General features: G+C 44.2%; 1 protein-coding gene and 1 long non-coding RNA gene across 5 annotated transcripts; one reads left to right on the top strand and one right to left on the bottom strand.

The window, feature by feature from the left end:
* Positions 1-24: 24 nt before the first annotated feature.
* On the bottom strand, positions 25-26825 carry ZNF184 (zinc finger protein 184). Of its 4 annotated transcripts, XM_081795688.1 has the most exons (7): positions 26707-26798; positions 25600-25665; positions 25403-25498; positions 14663-14730; positions 7052-7178; positions 6658-6753; positions 25-2465 (listed from the first exon to the last, which is right to left on the bottom strand). In XM_081795688.1, exons 3-7 carry the CDS (start codon positions 25416-25418, stop codon positions 508-510), a joined length of 2265 nt encoding a protein of 754 aa, XP_081651814.1. In that variant the 5' UTR covers positions 25419-25498; positions 25600-25665; positions 26707-26798; the 3' UTR covers positions 25-507. The 4 variants fall into 4 exon arrangements, with proteins under 4 accessions (XP_081651814.1, XP_060470114.1, XP_060470118.1 ...); XM_060614131.3 differs by lacking the exon at positions 25600-25665; XM_060614135.3 differs by lacking the exons at positions 25403-25498; positions 25600-25665 and having other exon boundaries at positions 26707-26825.
* On the top strand, positions 2464-14197 carry LOC144616320 (uncharacterized). The gene is made up of 2 exons (XR_013555464.2): positions 2464-4810; positions 13858-14197. It is a non-coding gene; the product is annotated as an uncharacterized LOC144616320 (long non-coding RNA).
* Positions 26826-27999: the final 1174 nt, after the last annotated feature.

Here is a 27999-nt window from a genome sequence, read left to right as displayed (position 1 = left end):
AATAATGAGTTATTAATCTAAGAATGCTTTACAGTTCTTTTTATTAGGAACCAGTTAATCAACTTAAATGCATTAGAACAGAAGCATAATAGATCCCCAGCCTAGTTACTGAAGCACAGACGCTTTCTATTGGCAAAACATGCATAAATATACACACTCTAGATGCGACACAGCAAAATGCTGACGTGCAGTGACCCCGTTCAAGAGTACACTGTGAACACACAAAAGTGGAATATAAAATTCCAAACAACCTTTGAAAGCATCCACTCCAAATCCCCTCATTCACGGAGCAAAGTGAAGCTTAAAACAGTCGAATTTTCCAGTGTCACAAAGTTGCTTGAAAACCACTGGATTACTTCAGCCCAATGTACTTTCCCTTCCATAGTGCGACCGTGAAAAGTTAACATCTTTTAGGCAGTTTCTCACTTCACTCTGAATCTTCAGCACTTGACCAAAGGACAGACCGGAGCAAATGCGTCCGCCACGTCTGTGATGTTCCCGCAAGGGTCATATGCCCGGGTGCAGTCTCTGGTGCTTGTTGAGAGCAGAGCGGTATCGGAAGGCTTTCCCGCAGTCGCTACATCCAAAAGGCTTCTCTCCCGAATGAATCCTCTGGTGCTGGATGAGGTACGTGCTCTGGCTGAAAGTCTTCCTGCACTCGTTACAGTTATAAGGTTTCTCCCCCGTGTGCGTGTTCTGGTGTTCGGTCAGGTGCGTGCTGCGGCTGAAGGCTTTGTCACACTCGTTGCACTTGTAGGGCTTCTCTCCCGTGTGAATTCGCTGGTGCTGAGTCAGGTGAGAGCTCTGGCTGAAAGCCTTTTCGCATTTATTACACTGGTAGGGTTTTTCTTCCGTGTGAGTCTTTTGATGTTGAGCAAGAGAGGAACAGTGCCGGAAGGCTTTGCCACACTCCGCGCACTCATAAGGCTTTGCTCCCGTGTGAATCCGCTTGTGTTGCGTGAGGTGTATGTTCTGGTTGAAGGCTCTCCCGCACTCGTTACACTTGTAAGGTCTTTCTCCGGTGTGTATCTTCCTGTGCTGAATCAGGGAGGAGCCGTAACTGAAGGTTTTCCCACATTCGTGACACTGATAGGGCTTCTCGCCGGTGTGAATTCTTTCGTGCTTAGCAAGAGACGAACTCCGAATAAAGGCTTTCCCACACTCCTTACATTCATAAGCTTTCTCCTGGGTGTGAGTCTTCTGATGTTGATTCAGGTTGGAGAGATAACTGAAAGCCTTTCCGCACTCATTGCATTCAAAGGGCTTTTCCCTGGTGTGAATTCTCCGATGCTGCGTCAGGGACGAGCAGTAACTGAAGGCCTTCCCGCATTCGTTGCACTTGTAAGGTTTCTCTCCGGTGTGAATTTTCAGATGTTGAGCGAGGGAGGACCAGTAACTGAAGGACTTTCCGCATTCGGCGCAGTCGTACGGCTTCTCCCCGGTGTGTGTTTTCTGATGTTGGGTGAGGTTGGAGTGCTGACTGAAGGCTTTCCCACATTCGTTGCATTCGTAGGGTTTTTCACCAGTATGGATCATATGGTGACGAATAAATGTCGAGGGCCCGTTGAAGGCCTTCCCGCATTCGTTGCATTTATAGGTCTTCTCTCCAGTGTGAATTTTTTGATGCTGAGTAAGGTGCGTGCTCCTGGTGAAGGTTTTGTCACATTCATCACATTTGAAAGGTTTTTCCCCCGTGTGAATTTTCTGATGTTCCATAAAGTGGCCTCTCTGGCTGAAGGCTTTTCCACACTCATTGCAGGTGTACGGTTTCTCCCCAGTATGAATCCTCTGGTGCTGCACAAGATGGGTCCTCTGACTGAAGGCTTTCCCACATTCGTCACATTTATAGGGTTTTTCTCCAGTGTGGATTCTTTGATGTTGAGTAAGAGACGGACCCTCAATGAAGCCCTTCCCACACTGATCACATTTGTAGGGTTTATCTCCAGTGTGAATTCTTTGATGGTTGATAAGGTTTTCACTCCGGCTGAAGGCTTTTTCACATTCGTTACATTTGTAAGGCTTCTCCCCGGTGTGCGTCCTCTGATGGCGAATGAGAGCAGAACAGTAACTGAACGCTTTCCCACATTCGTTGCACTTACAAGATTTCTCTTTTCTGACCGGGTTTGTATTCTGTTTGACGCTCGTCTTAGTAGCGGTCTCTTCTGCAGATGTTTCTTGTGTCACAAGGTTTGAGCTCACACTGATGCTTTTTTCAAAGTCCTTATTTACAGGGCCTCTCTCCCAAGTGGGTATTGTCTTTTCGGTTATTTTTATTTCTCTTGGCAGCGCCTGCTGGTGTGCCTGACGCTTCTCCAGACTGCCTTCGTACCCCCAACTTTCTGAAAAGTCAGAACCGCGAGGGTCTTCCCTTTTGTGGTTTTCCACCGCTGCCCCGTGACACGGCTGCTCTTCAGAAATGTCCGGCTCTGGGACTGCTCGGCTATCTTCTGGTCTGATGTCACGGTCTGCAAGAAAAAGAAAACGCCTATATTCTCTAATCAGAAGGGGGAAAAATAACTGCCCTTGTGGGAATGATCTAATGAAGCTAAAAATAAAGCTTTTGGGAAGTCCTGAGGACTTTCGAGCGCAGCCCTATTATTTGAGGAGAAGGTTGGAAAGAGCTAAGGATAGCCATAAATAAAATCTGAAAGCGGCGAGACCATGTCTAATTCCACATCACAGATAATCTCTAAGAGCCAGTAAGGAAACGCCACTTGAGGTCACAGTAGATTAAGGACAGACCACAGAGCTGGCCAAGAGGAGACACAGGCCAACGGAGGTGGTCTGAACTGGGATTCCTTGCCAGTGAACAGCAAAACAAAAATCGAGGAACCAAGATTCCCAGTAGGGACAGGCCGGGAAGACTTGGCTAAGACCACGGTGTTTAGCCTGGAACACGATCTAGTCCGTCTCTGCTAGAGACGCGAAGTTGTCAACAGAGGAAATACTTCAAGGCAGGCAGATGACAAGGTCAATTCTCAGCATTTTGAGAACGAGAAAAGGCAGTGACGGAGCAGACTGGGGTGGTGTTTGTGGGGGTGGTAGATGCCCAAAGTAGAAGGACCCAGACGCTCAAGTAACAGGAAAGATCAGCTTCAGGGGAAGCCAGAGCTGCGGAAGCGACAGGAACGTTTCGGGGGAGGGGCTCAATAAAACATAAGCAGAGTCAAATATGTAATGATCTACACACTAGGCAGTTTATCAGCAAACGAACAACAGAAGCGGCGCCAGACCGGGGCTTCTGCACAAGCAGAAGGCGGAGCGCTGCCCCAGACACAGGCGACAACTAAAACTAGGCCCGTCAACGCCGGTAGAGTCGGGAAAGATAAAAAGCCGCATTTAAAGCGTGTTTCTTTGGTCCCTTTGACAACAGGAGGCTGCGGCGGACCCCCGGGAACCCCGAATGCCCCGTGCTGCCGGCCTCGTCACGGTCCCCGCCAGCACGCGCCCAGAGCTCTCCTGTCCCCCCTCCGTCCCTGGCGAACGGCGCAGGCAGACTCCTGACGGCGGCGCGTCCCCGGCAGGGACGGGAAGGTCCACGCGACACGGGTCTTGGGGAATGGCCAAGCTTCCGCGTAAGAAACGAGTACGTTTCCTTAACAGAACGGCACTTGACAAGCCACGTGTACGGCACGTGCCCGTGAGGAACGGCTCCCGGAAGCGCTTCCCGGTGAGCAGGTGGAGACCGCGGCCTGTGAGGCCGTTCGGCGGCTCGTCTCCAGCCCCGGAGTCCCAGGGGAAGCCGGGACGTGCTCTCCACGTTGTCACGTCCGCGCGGTAACCAACGGAATGACCAGAACGGCAGTGGCGGGACAGAGAAGGAAGGCTTGGAGGACCGTGGGGCCTGAGCTCGGGAACGCCCGAGCCTGCACCGCTGGGTTTCCAAGGCGCAGGGCGCACCGAGCCATAGGATGAACACGCCCAAGGCCCTACTTGGGTAGAGGAGGGAGGTGGGTGAGATTAGGTAAACGGGGCAGAGGCCCGGCAGAGGACAGAGGTTTAAGAATAGGGAATCGCAGGATGACAGCATCCAAGAGGAGCTAAACAAGATGAGGCTTCAGGGCGGAAAGCCCCCCCCCTCCCCCGACTTAGCACAGTAGCAAGAAGCTGATTTCACAGGAAGGAAGGACCCAATTAGGCAAACAGGTACAGAGGGCTATAGACCACCACGGGATGATGTCACCCAGAGCGGAGCTAATTAGCAAAAGAAAGATGCTTGTAGACCCTGAGGTGCAGGCTCTTTCTAGTCCCCTAGACCCAACCTTCCGCCAGGAGTTTGTTTTGTACGGACCCAAACCCCCTCCCCCCAACGCCCATCCCGAGTTAACCTTCATGATTTCATGGATTTCACGGTCTCTTTGTGTGCACCCGTCCCCAGGCTTGTACGCCTCCTGATCCTAATAAAAACAAAGCAAGACCGGGGCTCTTGTCTCCTCCCGACATTAGCCTCTCTCACATTTTTAATCCTGCATCCGGCTTTCTTGCTAGGCAAGAGAGAACTCCAGACCCAGGGTCTACGACAGAGAAAGTTCCAGAAGGCCAGACTGAACCACACCATTCCTACTGCAGAAAGGCATTTGCACTTTACTAGCGTGAAGCTGTGGGCACTGAGAGCAGGACCGCAACATCCCTGTGCGTGGAGAAGTACTCACACACGCGGACGGGCGGACTGCCACACACCGGGGAGACCGTAGGGATCGCGGCTACGCATCAAGATTCTGCAGAGACCAGGTCACCAAGACAGCCCAGAGGAGACGGCAGAAAGAGGGCAAGGAAGACAATACAAGGACCAGGAGCCACTTCGGTGCAGGTATTGTTACCGCTTCCGATTACCTATACATTCCTGTAAATCTGTAAACCGCTTTTACGGAGGGAAAAAGTGCCAGGTCCGCAGCTAAGAGGAAGTCTGCTCTGAGGGCTGAAGCGGGCGGGACCAACGGCCAGCTTACAAGATGGCCATCGTTTGGTCACGTCCCAGGAACAAAAGTAAACCAAAGAATGGAGCCAAATATTTTAAGGGACTGTCTTCTGCCTACGGACCGGGTCACTGGAACCACCACCTACATGAGCGGTCTAGTGTTTTTACCTAAATAAGTCTTTTTGGTAATGACCAAAGCATTTTGTGAAAAGTCTAGGATTTTTCGATACGTATTTAAATATTTTTAAATTGCTTTTTCACCTGCTCAAGTTGGGATTTTTAAAAACTTCGTTTTTAATTTGTAATAAAACTTGACCATTTTTTTCCCCAAAAGTTAACATGTAAGCATGACTTAATAAAAGGCTTTTTTTTTTTTAAATCACTTTTCTAAATTGTGTTCCATGAAACCATCTTCTTTTAAAAAATTTATTTATTTTGGGGGCGCCTGGGTGGCTCAGTCGGTTAAGCATCCGACTTCGGCCCAGGACATGATCTCACAGTTCCTGAGTTCGAGGCCCGCGTCAGGCTCTGTGCTGACAGCTCGGAGCCTGGAGCCTGCTTTGGATTCTGTGTCTCCCCCTGTCTCTCTCTGTCTGCCCCTCCCCAGCTCATGCTTGCACTCTGTCTCTGTCAAAAACTTAAAAAAAAAAAAAAAAATTTATTTGAGAGGGAGTGCACACAGGGGACGGGCAGAGAGGGAGAGAGAATCCCAAGCAAGCTTCACAATGTCAGCACAGAGGCCGATGTGGGGCTCGAACTCCCAGAACGTGAGATCATACCAAGAGTCAGACGCTCAATGGACTGAGCCACCCAGGGGGCCTCTAAGGGAAATATTTTAATTGTGCAGTTTGGAAAGGATTCACTGTTGGGAGGGTGAGGGTTTGAGGAAGAATGTGACATTCTATGCAACCCTGTTGGAAATTCATAATGCCCAACTACGTATTTGAAAATCTGAGTTCTTCTGGCAAGAAACCTGCTAAAATTTTAGATGATCCAACACTTCCCAAATCTGAACACAGAGTACTTTCTTTTCTCCATAAAAAAGAACCCCCACCCCAGCTAACTCTGGAGATCTATCCCTTACCTTGTATGACTAAGTCTGTATATGTTTTCAGGGTCAGATCTCTGAAGAGGTCTCTCTGTGCAGTTGGGAATTCACGGTTTACAAGAAAGTTATTTACAGTCTCAAGGACGGTCTGAGTCGTAGGATCGGAGGCGTAAGGAATAAAACGGAAGACTGCAGACACAGACTCACTCGTGCAGAGTTTGGCTGGGAAGGCAAGGAGGCAGCCTGGATGGTGGCCGAAAGGATGAACAGTGTTGAGTAAAAGTATTCAGAAATTTAGGTTACTGTTTCCGTTTGAAAGGCCTAGTAATAGAGCCTGTAGATCTAAAAAAAGGGGGGAAAACAACCCTGTAGGGCTGTAAAGCGAGGTGATAGTTAAGAGATCAGAGTCCCAAAGGAGGTGGGGAAAGATAGAACCCACTGGAGTCCAGGTTAAGAGGTTGCCTTCAGAACAAGGCAGGAAGGATGCCTCCTGGGAGAGGAATATAAAACTAGAACAGATGTCGAAAGCCCCAGTGTTCTCACAAAGCCCAAGAGTCCGGATGGATTCTCGTTTCGCCACGGGAGCTGCTTTCAAGAAAAACAGATCGATCTAGATTTCAGCCATAAAAACCTCTTGCCAGGCTGAGGCCTAGAAGTGACGATGCTCTTCCCCCAGGTCCCCAGTACTTACCCCCGCCAGTAGCTCCCGGAACACCGGACTCCACCACCCATGGCTCCGTCCCTTGTTCTAACTGGGAAATCACGTCAGGCTTGGAGACTTGGAGTCCTGCTCACAGGGGGAAAAAAAGGTGTCTGGCTGCAGTAAAAGCCCCGTGGGACAAATCCGACGGCTCTGAACAGCACATAAAGCCTCAGCGGTCCAAATGCCCAGACATGGTTTAATCTGGAAACTGACGTGGGTTCAGAAAAATTACTAGGTTGTACTTCTACCTGCTAGGAGAGTAGAAACCTTTTCAAAACTTAGCAATTTTTGCTTCCGTAACTTCATTAGAGGCAAAAACTTACCTCAGCAGAGAGCCCTCCTCCTCCACACCCACAGACACTTAACTCCGAGAGACCCTTACCTATAGAGACAAGGTGTGTATAATTCTCCAGCGTCACATCCCTGAACAAGTCTCTCTGTACAGGGTCCAGCTGTTTCCATTCCTCCTGGGTAAAATCCACTATCACATCCTTGAAGGTCACGGATTCCTGAAATAGCAAACATATTTCTCCTCAGCCATAACGCATTAACCTGGGGAAAGGGCCAAGTCGGCAACACTGACAGAAGCAAGGCGAGACAGTTGTGGGGCCATCTGGAAAAGGACTCTGATGGTTCCTCTTTGTGAAGTGACTATAAAAACGGTACCTCGTTCCTAGGGTCCCTGTGAGATCTATATAAGAAGTCAACGTGACACATTTAGGGTCTGGCATGCAATTAGTGGTAAGTCAATGGAGGCCTTTGTTGTGGTCAGTCATCATCACCTCTGTGTTCTAAGGTCTATCAAGTATTAATAATGCACCTACAAACAAAAATGAAATGTTTTACTACCTACAATGTTCAGTAACAATCAAAAATGTTTCTGAAAGAATCTGGGGAGGAGAATTCCCTATCACATCTCAAAGTATACCAAGATATATACCAAAAGATTAAGATAAATTAAAACTGAGTGGCCGAGTAAGGAATAAAACTCAATGTAGCAAAACAGTCCAAAAACGGACCCATGGTTATAAGAACTGAATATATGGATTAAGCAACCATCAAATCAGTTTGAAAAAGCGGAATTAGTCACCAAACGGTATCATAACAGTGACTGTCCAGAGAAGAAAATGAACGTGGGTTTCTTCATGGCACACAAATATTTCTGTTGAGTCGAAATTCAATTTTAAGAAAAAGCAAAAATAGAAGAGGGTTTATAATCTTGCAGTGTAGAAAGCAAACATCCTAAGACTGACCCATATCGCCACATTAATGTGTAAAACTTCTCAAATGAGCCATAAAAGGCAATATTCTGAGATCCCACCAATAGCAAAAGAAGCCCGATGAACCCACATCAATAAAAAAAAAAAAAAAAAAAAAGCCAACAACCCAAACAGGCAATTCACCCGACAGTGTTAAATAAGCCATGAAAAAATGCCCCACTCCACCGCCACTACGGTGGGAGGAGCTCAGGCCGGCTAGCGCCGCGGGCAGCGCGCATGTGCAGCGTGGCAGGGACACGCGGTCTGTCTCGGGGCAATCTGACGGGATCCATCAGAACTTTAAATGCACGTATCCGTGAGTCCAGCGTTATTGCTTGTAGGAATTTATTCCCCAGAAACACCTCGGATGCAAAGACGTACGCACCAGTCCCCTCGCAACACCGTGGAGGGAAAACAAGCAAACTTAAATGCCCATTAATAGGACAGTGCTTACAGACTTTGTGGTGTATCCGTGCTACGCACTTGACTCGGACTTTTAAGTGAAGTAGCTCCATGTGCGCTAATTAGGAAATGACATGTGATACGAAGATCAGTATACATGGCCTGATCCTGGTTCTGTTCTTATGAATAGGAAAGTTCTATGTAAATGACAGAAAAAAACCTACGAGACGACACAACCAAACAAGATCAGTGGCGCTGTGTGGTGGGACCTGGAAGCAGTACGGGGGACGTCCTACTTTTGTCTTGATTCTGCATTTGAAACCGGGTGAGTTAATTTGGTTTGAAATTGATAACTGTTGAGATTTCTGCCTCTAACCACAGCAGAGCAACCGGACGGGCTCTCCAGGTGCAAGCAAGCGCACGCCCCTAAACGAACACGCTGGCACTTGAACAGCAGGCAGACGGAGAGAGGGGAGCTGATCACCTGAGCCCCGCACCCCCTCGTTTCCGGCCCGGAGGCGCTAGGGACCTACAGCAGGAGGCAGGGCCCATCCCCGCCGGGCGTCCCCCCGAGGCCACGCCGGAGGCTCCGGACTGCGCGCGGAGGAACGTGCACGTTATGGCGTAAGCTCTGTCACACGGGCAGCTGCCGCGGTGACAGAGCCAGAGTGGAGGGGACGCGCACGCTCCACTCCCATACCGTTCCGGCACACTCCAGGAGCGAGGCCAGAGGAACTGCGGCAGGTCTGGGCTATTCGGCCCTTGCTAAGCTGCAGGGACACGTGAACAAGCCCTGGAAGCGAATGCCTGGGAGTCCCCGACGGCGGTGTTACCGTGTGCCTACGCGCCACTTCCCAGACCTGTCGGCACGTGAAGACACGCGCACACGGCGCCCACTTTGGGGTCTGTGCCACAGCCGCTCAGAGCCGCTCAGGACTCCAGCAGGCTTCCCGTCTCCTCCCCTGTCCGTGCGTCCCAGCTGGAAAGGAAGTGCCTCTGCGTGACCGTCACAGAGGGAGGACTCGGAAGCCTGTACCTGATGTCTCTGGATTCCGCTTGTGATCTTTTCCCTTCTCACGCTGTTTTGTGTCATTTGTTGTAATAATCTTTAGCCCTAAGTCTTGCCACCAAGTTGGGCGAGTCATTCTGGCAAATCACTGAATTCAAGGGTGGTCGTGGGCAGCCCGAAAAATGGGACCCAGAGTAAGGCTAGGCTAGACCAGCCTTAAGAAAGCTTAGGGATCAAAAACAAACCGCAAGGGGCACCTCGGGGGCTCAGTCGGTTAAGCGTCCGACATCAACTCAGGTTATGATCTCACAGTTTATGGGTTTGAGCCCCGGGTTGGGCTCTGTGCTGACAGCTCGGAGCCTGGAGCCTGCTTTGCATTCTGTGTCTCCCTCTCTCTGCCCTTCCCCTGCTCGTGCTGTCTATCTGAAAAATAAACAAACATCAAAAAACCCCACAAAACTTCAAGAAGATCAAGCTGTGGTCCAGATGAGAGTAACAAGACTGGATTTACACTCCTGCATGAAATAACCAAAAAATCCCAGACAAAACATATGAAACAACAGTTTCCAAGACTACGAATCTCCTACAACAAAGGACAGCCATCCCTAAGAATCAGTAAAGCAGTGAGGTGGGACATACAGCTGCTCCCACTTCCTGCCTCGAGAGCCCACGGGACAGAGGGCCGCAGGGGAGACAGCGAGCAGAGAAGCCAGAAGAACTGCAGAGGCTCCCACTTGAGCTTCCAGCAAGTACCCAACCGCGCGTGGCTGCGAAGAGGCCACCGGAGGCAGGGAGAGAATCGCCCGGTACTGGCGTTCAAAACGGGCTGGAAACAGTCTCCATTCCCATCATCAAAGTGGAAAATTTCATAGTTCATTAGACATTGGGTAGAATACGCAGGAAGGTCGTGTCTCAAGAGTGGCAATAAGTGGCCTTAGACTATACACTGTCCTGGTTCACCTAACAGACCTTAAGGCAAGATTTGAAAGAAACACTGGTTTGGGCACCATAACTGCATCCCAGAATAAGGCTCAAGGATATTTGACGGGAACACAAAACTATGCAGAACCCAACAAAGTTAAATCAGAGATTTAAATCAGAGATTATGAGGTATACAGAGCAGCAGGAAAATACAGCCTATAATGAGGAAAATAACCAGTTAAAGCCAACCCAGAACTAACACACATGCTAGAATTAACAGATGAGAACATTAAAAATTATTCTGGCCGTATTCCGTATGTTCAAAAAGCTAATAGAGGCACGCGAGACATTTTTTAAATAGACCTAAGTGGAACGTCTAGAGCTAAAAATGAGAATGTCTGGAGACGAAGAACACACTGAATAGCGTTCATGGCAGATTAGGGATGAAGAAGAAAAGATTAATAAATTCAAAGACAATGAGATAAAAACTATCAAAAGTGAAACAGGAAAAAAAACATGTAAAAAGATATAGCTTCAGGGAGCTCTGGGCAACTTCAAGTGGCCCATTACGTGTGTAGCTGGAGTCCCTGAAAAAAGAAGAGGAGAGGAGCAGAAAAAACATTTGAAGAAATAAATTTGAAGAAATAAATTTTTTTCTAAACTTGATGAAAATTGTAAACCCACAGATCGAAGAAACTCCATGAACTCCAAGTATAAGAGACACAAATCTACATTGAGACACATCTTAATTAAACAGCTCAAACCCAGTGATGGAGAAAATCCTGAAAAACAGGGCACATGAATAAATATAAAGGAACAGAGAAATGACAGCAGCTTTTTCGATGCAAGCAGTGCACAGGGGAGAAAATGAAGCAACAACAGCATAGAACAGAATAGACAGTGTAGAGAGGAAAACGGTCAATGTAGAACTGAAAAACAAAGGCACAAGAAAGACTTCTTCAGATATAAAAACTTGGAAGGAATTCCGTGGCTACAAAGGTGCTCTGAGAAATCTTAAGACCTTCATGCAGAAGAAGAAATGATACCAGATGAAAATAAGGGCCTACACCAAGGATTCTCAACCTTGTTGTTACTGATATTTTGGACCAGATCATTCTTTTAAATAATCCGGGGGGGAAGGGGCATCACTGCATCAACCCACCGGACGCCAACAGCACTTCCCACTGAGTCAGGACAACCAAAATGTCTCCTGACATTTCCGAATGTCCCAGGGGTCAAAATCACCATAATTGTGAATCACTGATGTACATCATAAAGAATGAAAAACACTAGAAATAGTAGTTGGGTGGATAAATATATATAATTTTTTCTTACTATTTTTTCCAGCTCTTTAAAAGGTAACTGCTTAAACAAAAATAAGTATTGTGGGATTTATAACAGGTGTACAAGTAAAACGTGTCTGGGGGCGCACGTGGGCGGCTCAGTCGATTAAGTGTCTGACTCTTAGTTTTGGCTCAGGTCATAGTCTCATGGTTCGTGAGTTCGAGCCCCCAGTCAGGTTCTGCGCTGACAGCGCGGAGCCTGCTTAGGATTCTCTCTCCCTCTCTCTCTGCCCGTCCCCAGCTCACGCTCTCTCGCTCTCAAAAATAAACATTAAAAAAATATTAAGAAAAAAACAAAATTTCTTGAAAAACAAATATATGGCAATAACTGCATTAAAAACTGGGAGGAGTGGACTGGAAGTGCACTACTGGAAGGTTCTTACATTATTCCTGAAGGGGAGCCTCGCCTGAAAGTAAATGGCAATAAATGTGTATACCTTAAGCAACAGATAAAATAACCAAGGGTTATGGCTAGTGAGCTAGTGAAGAAAACACACTGGAATCCTAAGCAATATTAAGTTTCCAGAAGAAGGTACGGATAGAGGAAAAAGGGAATGAAGGCAATACAATAAGAAAAAAAAGCTAGATGACAGACTTACGCTAATCACTTCAACAATCACATTAAATGTAAATGTATCACATTAGATATAAAATCACATTAAATAAATAGTCTAAACACCCCAGCGAAAAGGCAGATTGCCTGACTGGACAGAAAAAGCAAAACCCAATGAACTACATGTTGTCTATAAGTAACTCACTTTGAATATAAAGACCCAAGTAAAATAAAAGCAAAGGATGAAAAAAGATACACTACGCTGACACCAAGCAAATATCAAAGTAAGTTTCAAGACAAACAATATTACCAGGCATAAAAAATAAAAAGTTCATTTCTCAATGATAAATAAGGTCAGGTGATTAAGAGGACATAACAATCCTAAATGTTTACACACCTAGAAGCAGCTTCACAGTGCATGAAGGAAAAGCCGATGGAATTGCAAGGAGAAATAGACAAATCTATATAATAACAGCCCCAAATTTCACTATCCCTATCACAACATTTGATAAAACAAGTAGAAAATCAGTAAGGATATAACACTTGAGGGGCGTCTGGGTGGCTCAGTCTGTTAAGCGTCTGACTTCGGCTCAGGTCATGATCTCGCCGTCCATGAGTTCAAGCCCCAGGTCAGGCTCTGTGCTTTCAGTTCAGAGCCTGGAGCCTGCTTCGGATTCTGTGTCTCCCTCTCTCTCTGCCCCTTCCCTGCTCACACTGTGTCTTTCTCTCTCAAAAATAAAAAAATATATATATTAAAAAAAAAAACCCACTTGAACAACAATCAACTTGACCTAAATGACACGTGTGGTATATGGAATAGTGGCCCTCCCAAAGATGTCCACATCCTAATCCTTAAAGCCTATGAAATTATTATCTAATACAAGAGACACTGCAGAAGCGATCCCGGTGGGGAAATATCCCAGATTGCATGAGGGGCCCAAGGTAATCAAGAGTCCTTACAAGAGGGAGGCAAGAAGGTCACAGGGCAGATGTGAAGAGGGAAACAAGTCAGAGTCGCAGAGAGGTCTGCAGATGGAGGAAGGGGACACAAGCCAAAGAATGCAGGCAGCCTCGAGAAGCTGGAGGAAGGGAACAGATTCTGCCCTAGAGCCTTCAGAGGATGCAGCCCAGCCTACTGACCCCTGCAACTAAGCCAGTAAGTGTGTGGGTTCAAGCGATTAAGCTTGGAAAAGGAAACAAATACATTCTTAGAATCCTCTACCCAACAACCTGAAAAAATACACATTCTTCTCAAGTGCTCACTGCTCATTTACCAAGATAGACTATAATGAGAACAAAAGTCTCAGATTCAAAAAGATTCAGTCACACAGAGAATGTTCTCTGGTTGGGTATCTTCACTGTCTTGACTGTGGTGACGGTTTCATGAGTGCACGTGTACGTCAAAACTTATCAAGTTATACACTTTAAATATACACAGTTTATTATCATATCATTCACCAATAAAAAATAAAGACCTACCAGAGTCTTTGAGTCTGAGCTCAAAGTAGGAAGAACTGGGGTCATTTCTTTGACGATTACATTGTGGGACAAGAAGTAGGGGAAAAAAATCTAAGAAAAAGGAGCCTGATTAAAGGGGGGCTTGAGGTTAATTATACCTGGTGGAATAATGGTTACCTTTTTTTCCTAAATTCTCAGTGACTGTTTTTTCTTAAAACATTGTCCTGTCCAATTCCTCCTCAGAAACCACTAATGGTTCCTGAATGACCTACAGAATAAAGCCTTCAACACCTCGTCTAGACATCAGAGGCTTGTCCTGTTCCAACTTCTTCAACCATTTGTTTACCATCTGCCCAAAGAAACCAGCTCCCACAATCTTCATGAACCCTATGTGACACCTTTCTTACTTGTGAACCTTTGCTCAAAATCTTCTCCATACCGAGGGGCGCCTGGGTGGCTCAGTCGGTTAAGCGTCCAACTCCTGATTTCAGCTCGGGTAACCATCTCACGGTGCATGAGTTCCAGCCCCGCTGACAGCACAGAGCCTGCTTGGGATTCTCTCTCTCTGCCCCTCCTCCACTCACTGACTCTCTCTCAAAATAAATAAATAAACATTTAAAAAAATATATCCAAATGTCACCCATCCTTTTACAAGTAGCACAAATCCCTTATCCCCCGTGAAACTCTCCTGACCCCGCCAGACCACACACTTTTTGCATTCTCTATTTTCATGGTACTCATTTAACCTGTTTTATATTTACCTGTTCTGGTTTTTAGCGGTCATTTGGCCTATTCAAGTTAAGGATCAAGTCAAGACTTGATCTTCTTTTGCTCTCTCACTGTTGGAGCATGACAAGATACGAAGCAAGAGGTCAAGTCGCAAACGTGTAAGTCAAGCTGGAGAGGCAGAGGTCCGAACGAGGTCACTGGGCAGGTGGGAGCCCAGAATGAATTCCCAACATTGGCTTTTAAATGAACATACCCCACAGCAAAAAATACACAATCCACTCGAAGGACTAAAATGGCATTTGGGATAATTCCGACTTACGTGAAAACTGGCCGGTGGGAGGAGAGTATGTCCCCCTGGGAGAAGGGTGGACTCCGAAGAGGTCGGATCTGGAGAAGAAAAAACCACAGTGAGTCGTGTCAACATTAGTTGGTCCCTGCAACCTTAAATCCAGATTATCTTTCTACGTGAGAATAGCAGGAACTATTACGCCATTTCCTTTACTTCTCAGAATCCAAAAAAAGAAACAAGATAAATGCTGACTAGCGCCATGGCACCCTCATCGGTAGGCTCGGGAGGTAAAGCATTACTCTCACAGTTCTGTCTCTAGACTTAACAGCATCATTCAACTCAATCTATGTTCCCTGTTAAGTGAGGCAAAGTATTTCTGCTGCCTTCTCTGCTATATCCAACATCTGAATAAAAAATGATTATTTCCAGGGGTACGTGGGTGGCTCAGTCGGTTGAGCATCTGACTTTTGATTTCGGCTCAGGTCACGATCTCGTGGTTCATGAGTTCGAGCCCCGCATGGGGCTCTGCCCGGACAGCGCAGAGCCTGCTTGGGATTCTCTTCCTCCCTCTCTCGCTCAAAAATATGTGAACATTTTTTTTTAATGAAAAAAAGATACGATTACTTCCCAGGCCCTTTGAAACTCTGCTATTAATGAAAATTAAATATCACAATGGCATATATTAGTCATACTACCTACCCGCTAGACTGTCTAAAAATTAAACAGACCTGGTCAGTACTAACTGCGGCAAGGACATAGAGAAACTGGAACTTTTGTGCAGTTGCCTGTAAACTTCTCAATCACACAGAAAAAGTGTTTGGCAGGTATATACTGACTTTAAACGCGTTCGTTGTGAATTCAGCAATTCCACTCGTGTGCCTACAATCATTGAAGTGAGGGCTTACAACCACCTAAACACTTGTACAGGACTGTTCGTAGCAGGTTTACCGATGATAGCCCCAAACCGGAAATAACCCAAACATCTTTCAACACGAATAAACCATGACATTTTCATACAACAGAATATTATTCAACAATATAAAAGAACGAACTGTCGATACACCAAATAACATGGATGTAACTCATAATGCTGAGCAAGACAAAAAACATAAAAAAAGACACATACTATATAATTTCACTTAAATAAAAAAAAAAAAAAACAGACCAAACTGGTCTATGGTAATAGAACAGTGATTACCTCTGGAGGGATAACAACTGGGCAGGAGCACAAGAGAAACTTCTGGGGCATCGGAAACATTCTATACCTTAATGTGGTGGGGATTACACTGGTATATGATACATAAAAATTAATCAAGCACTATCCTCTAGATTTGTGCACTTTATGTATATAATTGATATGTCAACAAACAAAAACAAACATTGCTCTTGGGGAGGTCTATTCAGAGTAATGGTTACCAGGGAAGCCCGGTTCTCAGAAAACAGAGGAAGCAACAAAAGGAACTGTTTACTATTCTAGACTTAAATTTGATCAGTAAGGGAAAACTGATCTGTAATAGAAATTTTGAGGAAAAAAAATGAAGATGTGATTTTATAGTTTTTATTTAAACTTTTTTATGTTTACTTTTTGAGACGGGGGTGGGGAAGGGGGAGTAAGAGAGGGAGACACACAATCTGAAGCAGGCTCTGGGCTCTGAGCTGTCAGCACAGAGCCTGATCTGGGGCTTCAACCCACAAACCCGGAGATCCTCACCTGAGCTGAAGTTGGATGCTTAACTGACTGAGCCACCCAGGCGCCCCAAGAGTTTTTTTTTTAAAGTTTTTTTCTTTTATTTAGTGTTGCTGATAACAATTCTTGTTTTTTTAAATTTACATCCAAATTAGTTAGCATATAATGCAACAATGATTTCTGGAGTAGATTCCTTAGTGCCCCTTACCCATTTAGCCCCTCCCCTCTCCCCCCTCCCACAACCCCTCCCATAACCCTCAGTTTGTCCTCCATATTTAAGATTCTCTTCTGTTTTGTCCCCCTCCCTGTTTTTATATTATTTTTGTTTCCCTTCCCTTACGTTCATCTGTTTTGTCTCTTAAAGTCCTCATATGAGTGAAGTCATCTGATTTTTGTCTTTCTCTAATTTTGGTTAGCAAAATACCCTCCAGTTCCATCCACGTAATTGCAAATGGCAAGATTTCATTCTTTTTGATTGCCGAGTAATACTCCATTGTGTGCATATATCTATGTATACATGTACCACATCTTTATCCATGCATCCATCCATGGACAGAAGGAAATGACCATGTACAGCTATGTACCCAAAACTTTAGGAAAACAGAAATGAGAAACATGGGTAAGATGCTTTTGATTTCAAGTAACAGAAACCCACAGAACCAACACCAGTGACACCTGTAGAAAGCAAGTATGTGCCTGGCAACAGCAGATGCTCACTAAATGTTACAGGTATCAGGACTATAAGGGATGGAGGTTCATGAAAGTAATCCTAACTAAACAACTGAAAAATCCCAAAAAGAAAACAAAAGGCAAAGACTTACAATGAAATTACTCTGGCAAAAATTCTGAGGAACTCAGAATTAAAAAGAACGTTTATAAAAGATATGATAGGCAGAGAACTGAGGAGAAGGATGTCATCAACGTGGCAGAGTAAGAGTTTTCTATCATCTTCCCTCAAAGAACACGATTCAGACAATCACCCAGGGATGGTTCACAGTGTCTGTGTGGAAGTCCAGGAGCCCAGCAGAGAAGCTTCAGCACATCCAGGACCGGATGCTCCGAAGATGCAAGAAGCAGTTTCACTTTATCTGCATCACCCCCCACCCCCAAGGTGGTAAAGCTCAGGGCCGAGAGACCTTCAAGGCCCTTTATTTCTCCCACAGGGGAAAGTGAGACTGTGAGAGTATTCAGCTTCCCGCCAACGAGAACCACTTCCTTCCCACCCAGCCAGAGACCGTGTGACTGGGGGACAGAGAGCAGCTGAGAGAACAGGAGTCGGTGCTCTCAGAGGGAAATGAAGGACCACAGATCCTACAAGCCACTTCATGGGCCCTCGGGAAGCCAACCCACTGGGGACGCTCCAGCTGCAAATACCCCCGACTAGCCCATGGGCACCCCCAGTGCCCTACATACCTCCCCACAACACCCCTGGCCCTATGGCTGGCTCCCTATGGACACTCCTGATGGAGGGGAGAGCGAGACTCCGTAAACAACTAGTGAGCACATGCAGAGGGCCGACCTGACCCTGCAGGGCTGAGAGAAAGCACTAAGCCCTGAGCATTCAGCACCACCAAGGAGAGCAAATGGGAGTCTGTCAGCACTCAGCCTGGCTTTGCAGGACTGAGAGAAGGCACACAATTTTAAGAATTCCCAACCAAGAGGGAATAAGAAATGTGGGGCAGACATAGCCATAGAAGGTCAGAGAAAGCCTCAGAATCCCTGACAGAAGGTATTTTTTTTCCTGAAACCAGTAAGTAAAGACAGGAGATGCAAAGGTGGAACACCAGATTTCAAGAAACACGAAAAACCAAGAAAACAGGACACCACTGAAGGAACACAATTTTCCTTTAACTAACCCCAAACAAATGGAGATTTATGACTTACATGACAAAAAAAAAAAATAATTCAAAATAATTGTTTTAAAGATGTTCAGTGAGCTAGAAGAAAACACAGAAAAATATTTAAATTAAATTAGGAAAACAATACATAAAATTAGAAGTTTAGCAGATAGACAGACATCATTAACAAAAGGCAAAGCAAAACAAAACAAATTTTAGAGCCAAAGAACATAATGAATGATATGAAAAATGCAATGGAAGACACCTATTGCACACTGGACCATGGAGAGGAAAGAACCTGTGAGGTAGAACACATGTCATTTGAAATTATCCATTCAGGGGCATCCGGGTGGCTCCATCAGTTAAGCGTCCGACTTTGGCTCAGGTCATGATCTCATGGGGAGTTACAGCCTCATGTCAGGCTCTGTGCTGATAAGAAACTGCTTCAGATTCTGTATCTCCCTCTCTCGGCCCCTCCTCCACTCACTCCCATCTCTCTCTCTCTCTCAAAAATAAGTAAACATCGAAATTATCCATTCAGAGGAAGATAAAGGAAAAAAAGAATGCCTATGAAAAACAATCTACACATTAGTGGAGTCCCAGAAGAATAAAGGAAATAAGGAACAGAAAGCTTATCTAAAGAAATAATAACTAAGAATTTCCCAAATCTTGGGAGAGACTAACACCTCCAAGTTCATGAAGCTCACAGGTCTCCAGATAATTTCAGCTGAAAAACATCTTCTCTAAAACACATAATGATAAAACTGTCTACGATCAAAGACAAAGAGAAAATTATAAAAGTAGGAACAGGGAAAAAAAAATTTTGTTCACATTTAAGGGAAGTCCTGGGAAGGCTACTGGCAGATTTCTCAGCAAAAAAAAGTGCAGCCAGCACAGAGTGGGATAATATATGCAATGTGCTAAAAGAAAAAAACTGCAAACCAAGAATACTTTACCCAGCAAAGCTATGCTTCAGAAATGAGGGAGAGATAAAGACTTTTCTATACAACACAAGTTGAAGGAGTTCATCACCTCTAGAGTTGTTTTACAAGAAATGCTGAAAGGCATCATTCAAGGTGAAGTAGAAGTATACTAATTAATAACATGAAACATGAAATTACAAAACACACTGGTAAATGGGGCACCTGGGTGGTTCAGTCGGTTAAGCATCCAACTTAGGCTCAGATCATGATTTCACGGTCCGTGAATTCAAGCCTCGCGTCAGGCTCTGTGTCGATATCTCAGGGCCTGGAGCTTGCTTCAGATTCTGTGTCTCCCTCTCTCTCTGTTCCTCCCCCACTCACACTCTGTCTCTCTCTCTAATATGAATAAGGAAAAATTAAAAACAAAAAAACCCAACACACTGGTAAAGATAAGTATATAGTCAAATTCAGAACACTAATACTGTAATATGGTTGGGTGTTCAACATTTAATTCTTATATAAAGGTTAAAGGACAAAAACGTTAACTACAATAATTTATTAATAGACACAGAATATAAAAAGATGTAAACTGTGATGTCAAAGACAGATAATAGGAAGGGCAGTAGTAAGATAGAGTTTTTGTATGGAATCGCAGTTTAGTTGGTTATCAGCTTGAAACAGACTGTTTTATCTCTAAGATGTTTTCTGTAGGCCCCAGGATAACCACAAAGCAAAACTTACAGTAAATACACAAAAGTTAAAGAAATCAAAGCATACCACTATGGAAAATGATCAGTTCACAAAGGAAGACAGCAAAAGAGGAAGAAAGGAGCCAGGGGAGTACAAAACAGCCGGAAAAAGAAAAAAACCTAATAAGGCAATAGTAGGTCTTCACTTAAATGGACTAAATTCTCCAGTCAAAAGGAACACAGTGGCTGAATGGATAAAGGAAAATAAGACCCAACTGATATACTGCCTTATAAAAGACTCACTTCAATTTTAAAGGCACACTAGGCTCAAAGTAAAGGGATGGAAAAAGATACTCCATCCAAAAGGAAAGCAAAAGAGAGCAGAGGTAGCTTATACATATACCAAGCCCAGTCTTGGTGGGCATCCGAACCGGTCCTTTCACTTTGAGATTCTTTTCCTTGGCGCCTCTGATCAAGTCGGCACACACCTTCTCCAAAGATTTTACGTTGCGGCTGGTTAGAGTGATTCAGACAAAATAGACTTAAAGTCACAAATCGTGAAAAGAGACACAAAGAACCATTATATAATGATAAAGGGGTCAATTCATGGAGAGGATAGAATAATTACAAATACATACTAACATCAAAACTCCTAAACTTATTAAGCAAATACTAACAGGTTTCAGGGGGGAAATAGACAACAATGCATAATAGTAGAAGACTTCAGTACCCCACTTTCAGCAACGAGTAGCGCATCCAGACAGAAGATTAACAAAGAAACACTGGACTTGAACCTACTTTAGACCAAATGGACCTAAAAGACATATATACAACATTCTATCCAACACCACCAAATACACATTCTTCTTGAGGACACAAGGGGCATTCTCCAGGATAGATCATATGAAAAATCACAAATCAAGTCTTGGTAAATTTAAGAAGACTAAAATCATACCCACTATCTACTCAAACAATAATATGAAAACTGGAGGTCATTCAAAAATACGTGGACACAGGGGTGCCTGGGTGGCTCAGTCAGTTAAGCAACTGACTCTTGGTTTCAACTCAGGTCATGATCTCATGGTTTTGTGAGTTCGAGCCCCACATTGGGCTCTGCGCTGATGGTGTGGAGCCTGTTTTAATTCTGTTTCCCTGTCTCTCTGTCCCTCCCCTATGTGCGTGCATGCACGTTCTCTCTCTCTCTGAAAATAAATAATAAACAAACTTAAAAATATATATATGTGAACACAGGGCTGCCTGGGTGGCTCAGTTACGTGTCTGACTTCGGCTCAGGTCATGATCTCACGGTTCATGGGTTCGAGCCCAGCGTTAGGCTGTGCTGACCGCTTGCTCAGAGCCTGGAGTCTGCTTCAGATTCTGTGTCTCCTTCTCTCTCTGTGCCCCTCCCCCGCTCATGCTTTTGTCTCTCAAAAATAAATGTAAAAATAAATAAATAAATAAATAAATAAATAAATAAATAAAGTATGTGGACACAAAACAACATATTCCTGAGCAACCAAAAGAGTAAAAGAAGAAATCAAAAGGGAAGTCAAAAGATATCTCGAAACAAATAAAAATGGAAACAAAGTATCAAAACTTATCAGATATAGCAAAATTAGTTCTAAGAGAGAATTAACGCTAAATGTCTACATTAAGAAAAAAGAAAGTTCTCAAATAAACAACCTAGCTCTGCACTCAAGGAACTAGAAAAAGAACAAACTGAGTCCCAAGTTAGCAGAAGAAAGAAATAACAATCAGAGCAGAAGTAAACGAAATAAACACCAGAAAAATAATAGAAAAGATCAATGAAACTTAAGAGTTGGTTTTTTGAAAAGGCACACAAAATTGAAAAACCTTTAGCTAACCTAAGAAAAAAAGAGAAAAAGCTTAAATGAAAGGAAGCATTACCACAGAAATTGATACCACAGAAATCTGATCCACAGAAAGGATCACAAGAAACTACTGTGCCATCAAAATGGATAACCTATATCAGGGCATCCGGCTGGCTCAGTTGGTTGAGCATCTGACTCGAATTCAGCTCAGGTCATGATCTCAGTTTGTGAGACTGAGCTCCATGTTGGGCTCTGAGTTGACAGTACAGATCCTACTTGGGATTCTCTCTCTCCCTCTCTGCCCCATCCCTGCACACACTCAACTCTTTCTCTAAATGAATTTAAAAAAAATGGATAACCTATAAAAAATAAATTCTTGGAAACATACAACCCAATAAAACTGAATCATGAAGAAACAGAATATCTGAACAGACCAACAAGGAGTAAGGAGACTGAATCAGTAATCAACCTTCCCCCCAAACAGACAAGCCCACTGTTTCACTGGTGAACTCTACCTAATATTTCCAACAATTTTTAACACCAACGCTTTTCAAACTCAGCACAATATATAACAAACCTACTCATCATACTCACTGGTAAACATTCAAAGACTTCCCTTTATGATAAGGGACAAGAGGAGGGGCCCACTCTCACCTTTTCTATTTAACATAATACTAGAAGTCCTAACCAGAGTAATTAGACAACAAAAAGAAATAAAAGGTATCCACATTAGAAAGGAAGAAGTAAAATTATGTTTGCAGATGACATGATATTATATAGAGAAAAGCCTAAAACTACCAAAACCACTGTTAGGCATTAGTGGTATAGTGGTGAGCATAGCTGCCTTCCAAAAACACTGTTAGAACTAATCAACAAATTCAGCAAAGTTGTAGGATACAAAATCAACATGCAAAAATCAGTAGTGTTTCTAAACACTAAAAATGAAGTATCTAAAAAAAAAAAGAAAAGAAACAATCCCATTTAGAATAGCATCAAAAACAATAAAATAAAATACTTAGGAATAAATTTAACCAAGTAGGTGAAAGATCTCTACTCTGAAAACTACAAAACACTGATGAAAAAAAAATCACAGAAGACACAAATAAATAGAAAGGTATCCCATGTTCATGGATCAGAAGAATTTCTATTGTTAAAATGTCCATAATACCCAAAGCTGTCTACAGATTCAATGTAATCCCTATCAAAATTCCAATGGCATTTTTCAGAATAATAGGAAGAAGAATCCTAAAATCCATGTGGTACTACAAAAGACCCCCAAAAGACAAAGCAATCCTGAGAAAGAAGAACAAAATAGGATGCACCACACTTTCTGATGTCAAACTATATTACAAACCCATAGCAATGAAAACAATATGGTGCTAGCATAAAAAGAGACACAAAGTAATGGAACAGAATTGAGAGCCCAGAAGTAAACCTTCTTATGTTTAGCCAATTCATATTTGACAAGGGACCCAAGAATACCCAATGGGGAAAGAATGGTGGAAGAATAGTCTCTTCAAAAAATGGTGGTAAGATGGGGTGCCTGGGTGGCTCAGTCGGTTAAGCATCCGACTTCTGCTCAGGTCATGATCTCACAGTCCATGAGTTCGAGCCCCGCGTCGGGCTCTGTGCGGACAGCTCAGAGCCTGGAGCCTGGTTCAGATTCTGTGTCTCCCTCTCTCTCTGCCCCTCCCCTGCTCATGCTCTGTCTCTCTCTGTCTCAAAAATAAACGTAAAAAAAAAAAAAAAAAAAAAGCCTTTCAAAAAAAAATGGTGGTAAGAAAATTAGATATAATCACATGTAGAAGAATGAAAATGAACCCTGTCATATACCAATCATGAAAATTAACCTGAAATAGATTACAGATTTAAACAAAACCTAAAACCTAAAAGTCCTAGAAGAAAACTTAGGAGGAAAGCTCCTTGACACTAGTCTTGGCAATGATCTTTTCAACATGACATCAAAAGTACAAGCAACATAAGCAAACATGAACTATAGCAAACTAAAAAATTTCTGCAAAGAAAAGCAAAGGAAACCATCAATAAAATGAAAAGGCAACCTATGGAATGAGAGAAAATATCTGCACACCACGTCTTTGATAGGGGTTAATATCCAAAATATATGTAAGGAACTCATACAACTCAACAGCATAAAAACAAGTAATCCAATTTAAAAATAGGCAGAGGACCCGAATAAACATTTTTCCAAAGAAGACACACAAATGTACCAAAGAGGTATATTAAAAGATGCTCAACATCATTAAGTATCAGGGAAATGCAAATCCAAACCAAGTGAGATATCACCTCACACCTGTTAGAATATTATCAAAAAGACAAAAGATAATAAGTGTTGCTGGATGTGTAGAAAATGAACTTTTGTGTACTATTAATGGGAACGTAAATTGGTATAGCCACTATGGAAATACATATATCACATTGTCTTTATCCATTCATGTGTTGATGGACACTTAGGTTGTTTCCATGTCCTGGCTATTGTGATTAACACTATAATAAATACGGGGGTGCAGATACTTCTCCAAGATAGTGATTTCATTTCCAGAAGTGGGACTGCTGGATCATTTGGAAGTTCTATTTTTAATTTCTTGAGGAACCTGTATTGTTTTCCATAGTGATTATATCCATTTACATTTCTATCAACAGTGGTGATATGTGTATATACACACACAATGGAATACTGTTCCGCCATAAAAAAGAAGGAAATCCTGCCATTTGCAACAACATGGATGGACCTTGAGGACATTAGCTAAGTGAAATAAGACAAAGAAAGACAAGTACTGCATGATCTCACTTATATATGGAATCTAAAAAAGCTGAACACATAAAGACAGTAGAATGGTGGTTTCCAGGGGCTGAGAGGCGGAGGAAATAGGGAGATGCTGCTCAAAGGGTACAAACTTCCAGTTGTAAGTTCTGGGGATCTATGTACTGCATGGTGACTACTGTTAACAATACTGTATTATACACTTGAAAGTTGCTGAGAGTAAATTTTAAAGGTTCTCACTGCACATGCATATACACATACACACACAGAGGCAAATACGTGGAGTGAAAGATGTGATAACTAACCCTACTGAGGTAATCACTTCCCAATATATATCAAATCATCACTATGGACAACTTAAACTTACACAATGTCATGAGTCAAGTATATCTAAATATAGCTAGAAAAAACTTTTTCTCAGAAACATTTTGTAGTTTTAAGTGTACAGAGCTTACACATATTAGATGTATTCCTGTTTCATATGTTTTAATGTTTTGTTTTGTTTTAATGCTCATTTATTTATTTTGAGGAGAGAGAACATGAGCGGGGGAGGGGCAGAGAGCGAGGGAGAGAGAATCCCAGGCAGGCTCCATGCTGTTCGGCGCAGAGCCAGACGCAGGGCTCAGTCTCACAAACCACGAGAAACCTGACCCGAAATCAAGAGTTGGATGCTTAACCAACTGAGCCACCCAGGCACCTCTCCCATTTCATATTTTTGATGCTATTGTTATTTTTATGGAATTGTTATTTTTATTATAATCTATAATTGTTCTTCAATGATATAAAAAAAACAGCTGATGTTTAAAATCAAACTTTTTGTTTTGTTTTGAGATAATTTTAGATAGATATGCACTTGTAAGAAACAGAAGAGATTCTTTGCACTCCTAAAAAAAAAAAAAGAATTGACAATCAATAAGATATATCTCGAACCTGCATAAATAATACAAGAAATATTAAGACTTCTAATGATGTTAAATAAATTCAAAAAAAGAACTGTACGATAATAGGTTAAACCAAACCTGACTTGATGGCCATATCTGAACAATGTAAAGACAGTGACAATGCAGAGGAAAGTCTATAATGACAGGTCACAGGGCTCTGTCCTTACTCTGAACCTGTTCAAGGACATGAAGAAAGAAAGAAAAGGAATATTCATTAAATATGGCAGTGAGATAAAGTTAGAAAGGACAGTTAAAACACTGAATAAATGGGACACCTGGATGGTTCGGTCGGTAGACCCTGTGCCTCTCGATCTCAACGTCATGAGTTCAATGTGTGGAGCCTACTTACAACAAATATATGTAAAAACAAAAACAAAAAAAACACTGAATAGATGAAGATTCGTAATTATTCTGACAAGCTGGAAAAACCCCTAAACAATCATATATGTGAAGTCCTGATATTTAAGGATAAAAAACAATTCTCTTACACAGGATGGCATAAATCTACTTCCCTACAGTTACGTAAAAAAGATCTAGGGCTTACAGCACAATATCGCTGATTTTTTTCAAAACAAACGCAACCTGATGCTGCACAGCAGAAATATAATTCAAACAAATTCGTCCTTTTAGGTGTTTTTCAAAGCATTTGTAAAGAACTATGTTTAATTTCAGGCAATGCATTTTAAGAAGCATGCTCTCCTGCAGGAGAGTCGAAGAGGTCCAGATGTGTCCTATAAGATCCATCAACGGAACTGAGACGGTTTTGCTTAGAAAAGAAAAGAATGTGCGAGTAGGAGTTGTAACAGCTGAATTCACATTCTGGAGGGCAGTAATGTGGAAGAGAGAACAGTCTCTTGCTTTCGGAGACTAAGAACTAAGATCCAACACAGAAGTTACGGGGCTAGGCACTTCTGCCTAATAGAAGGAACTAAAAAAAAAGAGCCAACAAGGGAACAGTCTGCACCCAAAATGGAGTTTGATGCCACACTTCGCATAGGCTTAACAGACGGCAATCAGCAAGGGACACTTTAATTCTTGCACTGAAGGGATGATTACCAAGATTTTTTCTGACTGCAAGTTTACCGTTCTCATATTTAAGAAACAGAAGTCACGTGAGGATCACAGACATTCTGAATCATCTCTCCTTCTCATTCCCCAATCCCGAAGCCAGGGAGACTTAACTCTTCCTGCAAGTCTCTCCATATGAATGTAAGAATCTCTCCCCTTGATGTAATGCAGTTTTTCTCTATTCCTAAGATAAACTCCGCCCCCCCCCCCCCACTTCCACCTCTACCAGTGAGTTCTGTCAAGTAGTCGATCTTCCGGTCCTCACTGTTCTTTTGCTTCCATCAGCCCTCTGTCCCCCCTCCAGTCCCCACTACCTTCCATCTCAGGAGCTCATTCCGTTCCTCCGGAGCCTGGACACCAGGGTTTCTCAAGCAGCGTCCTTCCAGCGGGGGCCTCGGTCTGGGGGGGCTCAGCTGTCCGGCCAGGAGTCTGCGCCGGCTGAGCCCTTACACGGGCGGAGCGGGGCAGCCCTAAAAGACACAGCCCGGGGTCAGCAGCCTGCGTCACAATCGCACCTCTGAGTTTTGCACAGTGGCTAAGAGACGCTTGGAAAAGAGAAGTGCCCGCCGAGAGCCACCAAACAGGCACTCCCGCTGAACAAAAAGAGAGTGGAGCTCGAGTACGCAGGTTCAGCCCCGGATTCAAAAACCCCTTGGTGCCCACCCTGCAGTCTGGCCAGAGGCGCCCCCAGACCCGGCCCGTTACCTCCGTGCACACTTGCGGGCTCACACCCCGGCTCGCGAACGGAAGACACACCTGTTGCGGGGTGGAAACGCTGGAAGGTGGAGCGGCGGGGCGGGGCCCGCTCCCAGTCCTTCCTCCCAGACCGGAACAAAAGAACAAAGCCCTCCAAGGGATCAGGGCGGAACCGCCCCGCACGGAGGGAGGCGAGGGGCGCCCCCTCCGAGGACTCCCCGGCTCGCTCTCGCAGAGGCCGCTTCCAGCGGGGCGAGGAGGATGACGTCACGCAGCCGCAAGGCTGGCGGTTGCCATGGTGATACCTGGGCTTCCCTCCCTCTAGGGCGCTCCACACTCTCAGCTCGCGCGTCCGGAAGCGCCGGGACCGGCACCAGACCTAGCGAAGGGAGCCGAAGAGGGTGCACTTCCCCAGCGCCAACCTCTGCCGGCTTCAACGGCCACTTCCGGTCGCGCGAAGAGAGCCCCTCCCCCCGCTCGTCGTGCCCGGCGGACGCGCGGAACTACGGTTCCCAGAATGCTCCACGACGCCGAACTCCATTTCCCAGAGCTCCCGTTGGGCGGGGCCGGGAGTTCTCCGCGCCAGTCTCTGGCTTCTGAACGTCTCTGGTGGGAGTAACGGGACCCTGGGGACCCTCAAGTTTGTGTGACCGAACGTAGTGTAGGAGATACAGATTTACACACGTGTATAATTTTAAAACGCAGGGAAACACTGCACAATTCATTATTTGCCCTTACTACTTGTTCTGCATTCTATTTAGTGCTCTATTTCTTCGTCATTTTAAAACTTCTTGTCGTGGCCCATTATATTGCCTTCAGGACTTTCAAATGGGTCGCGACCCACATCTTCTCTAAATGCTAAAGGAAAGCGGGAAGTGGTGTTACCGTGTTCTGCCCTACAGCAGTGCATG

This window comes from Panthera onca, chromosome B2 (assembly GCF_046562875.1).
Source record: "Panthera onca isolate mPanOnc1 chromosome B2, mPanOnc1 haplotype 2, whole genome shotgun sequence".
NCBI lineage: Eukaryota > Metazoa > Chordata > Mammalia > Carnivora > Felidae > Panthera > Panthera onca.
The sequence above is the reverse complement of the archived record's forward strand: the minus strand, read 5'-3'. Positions and strand labels throughout refer to the sequence as shown.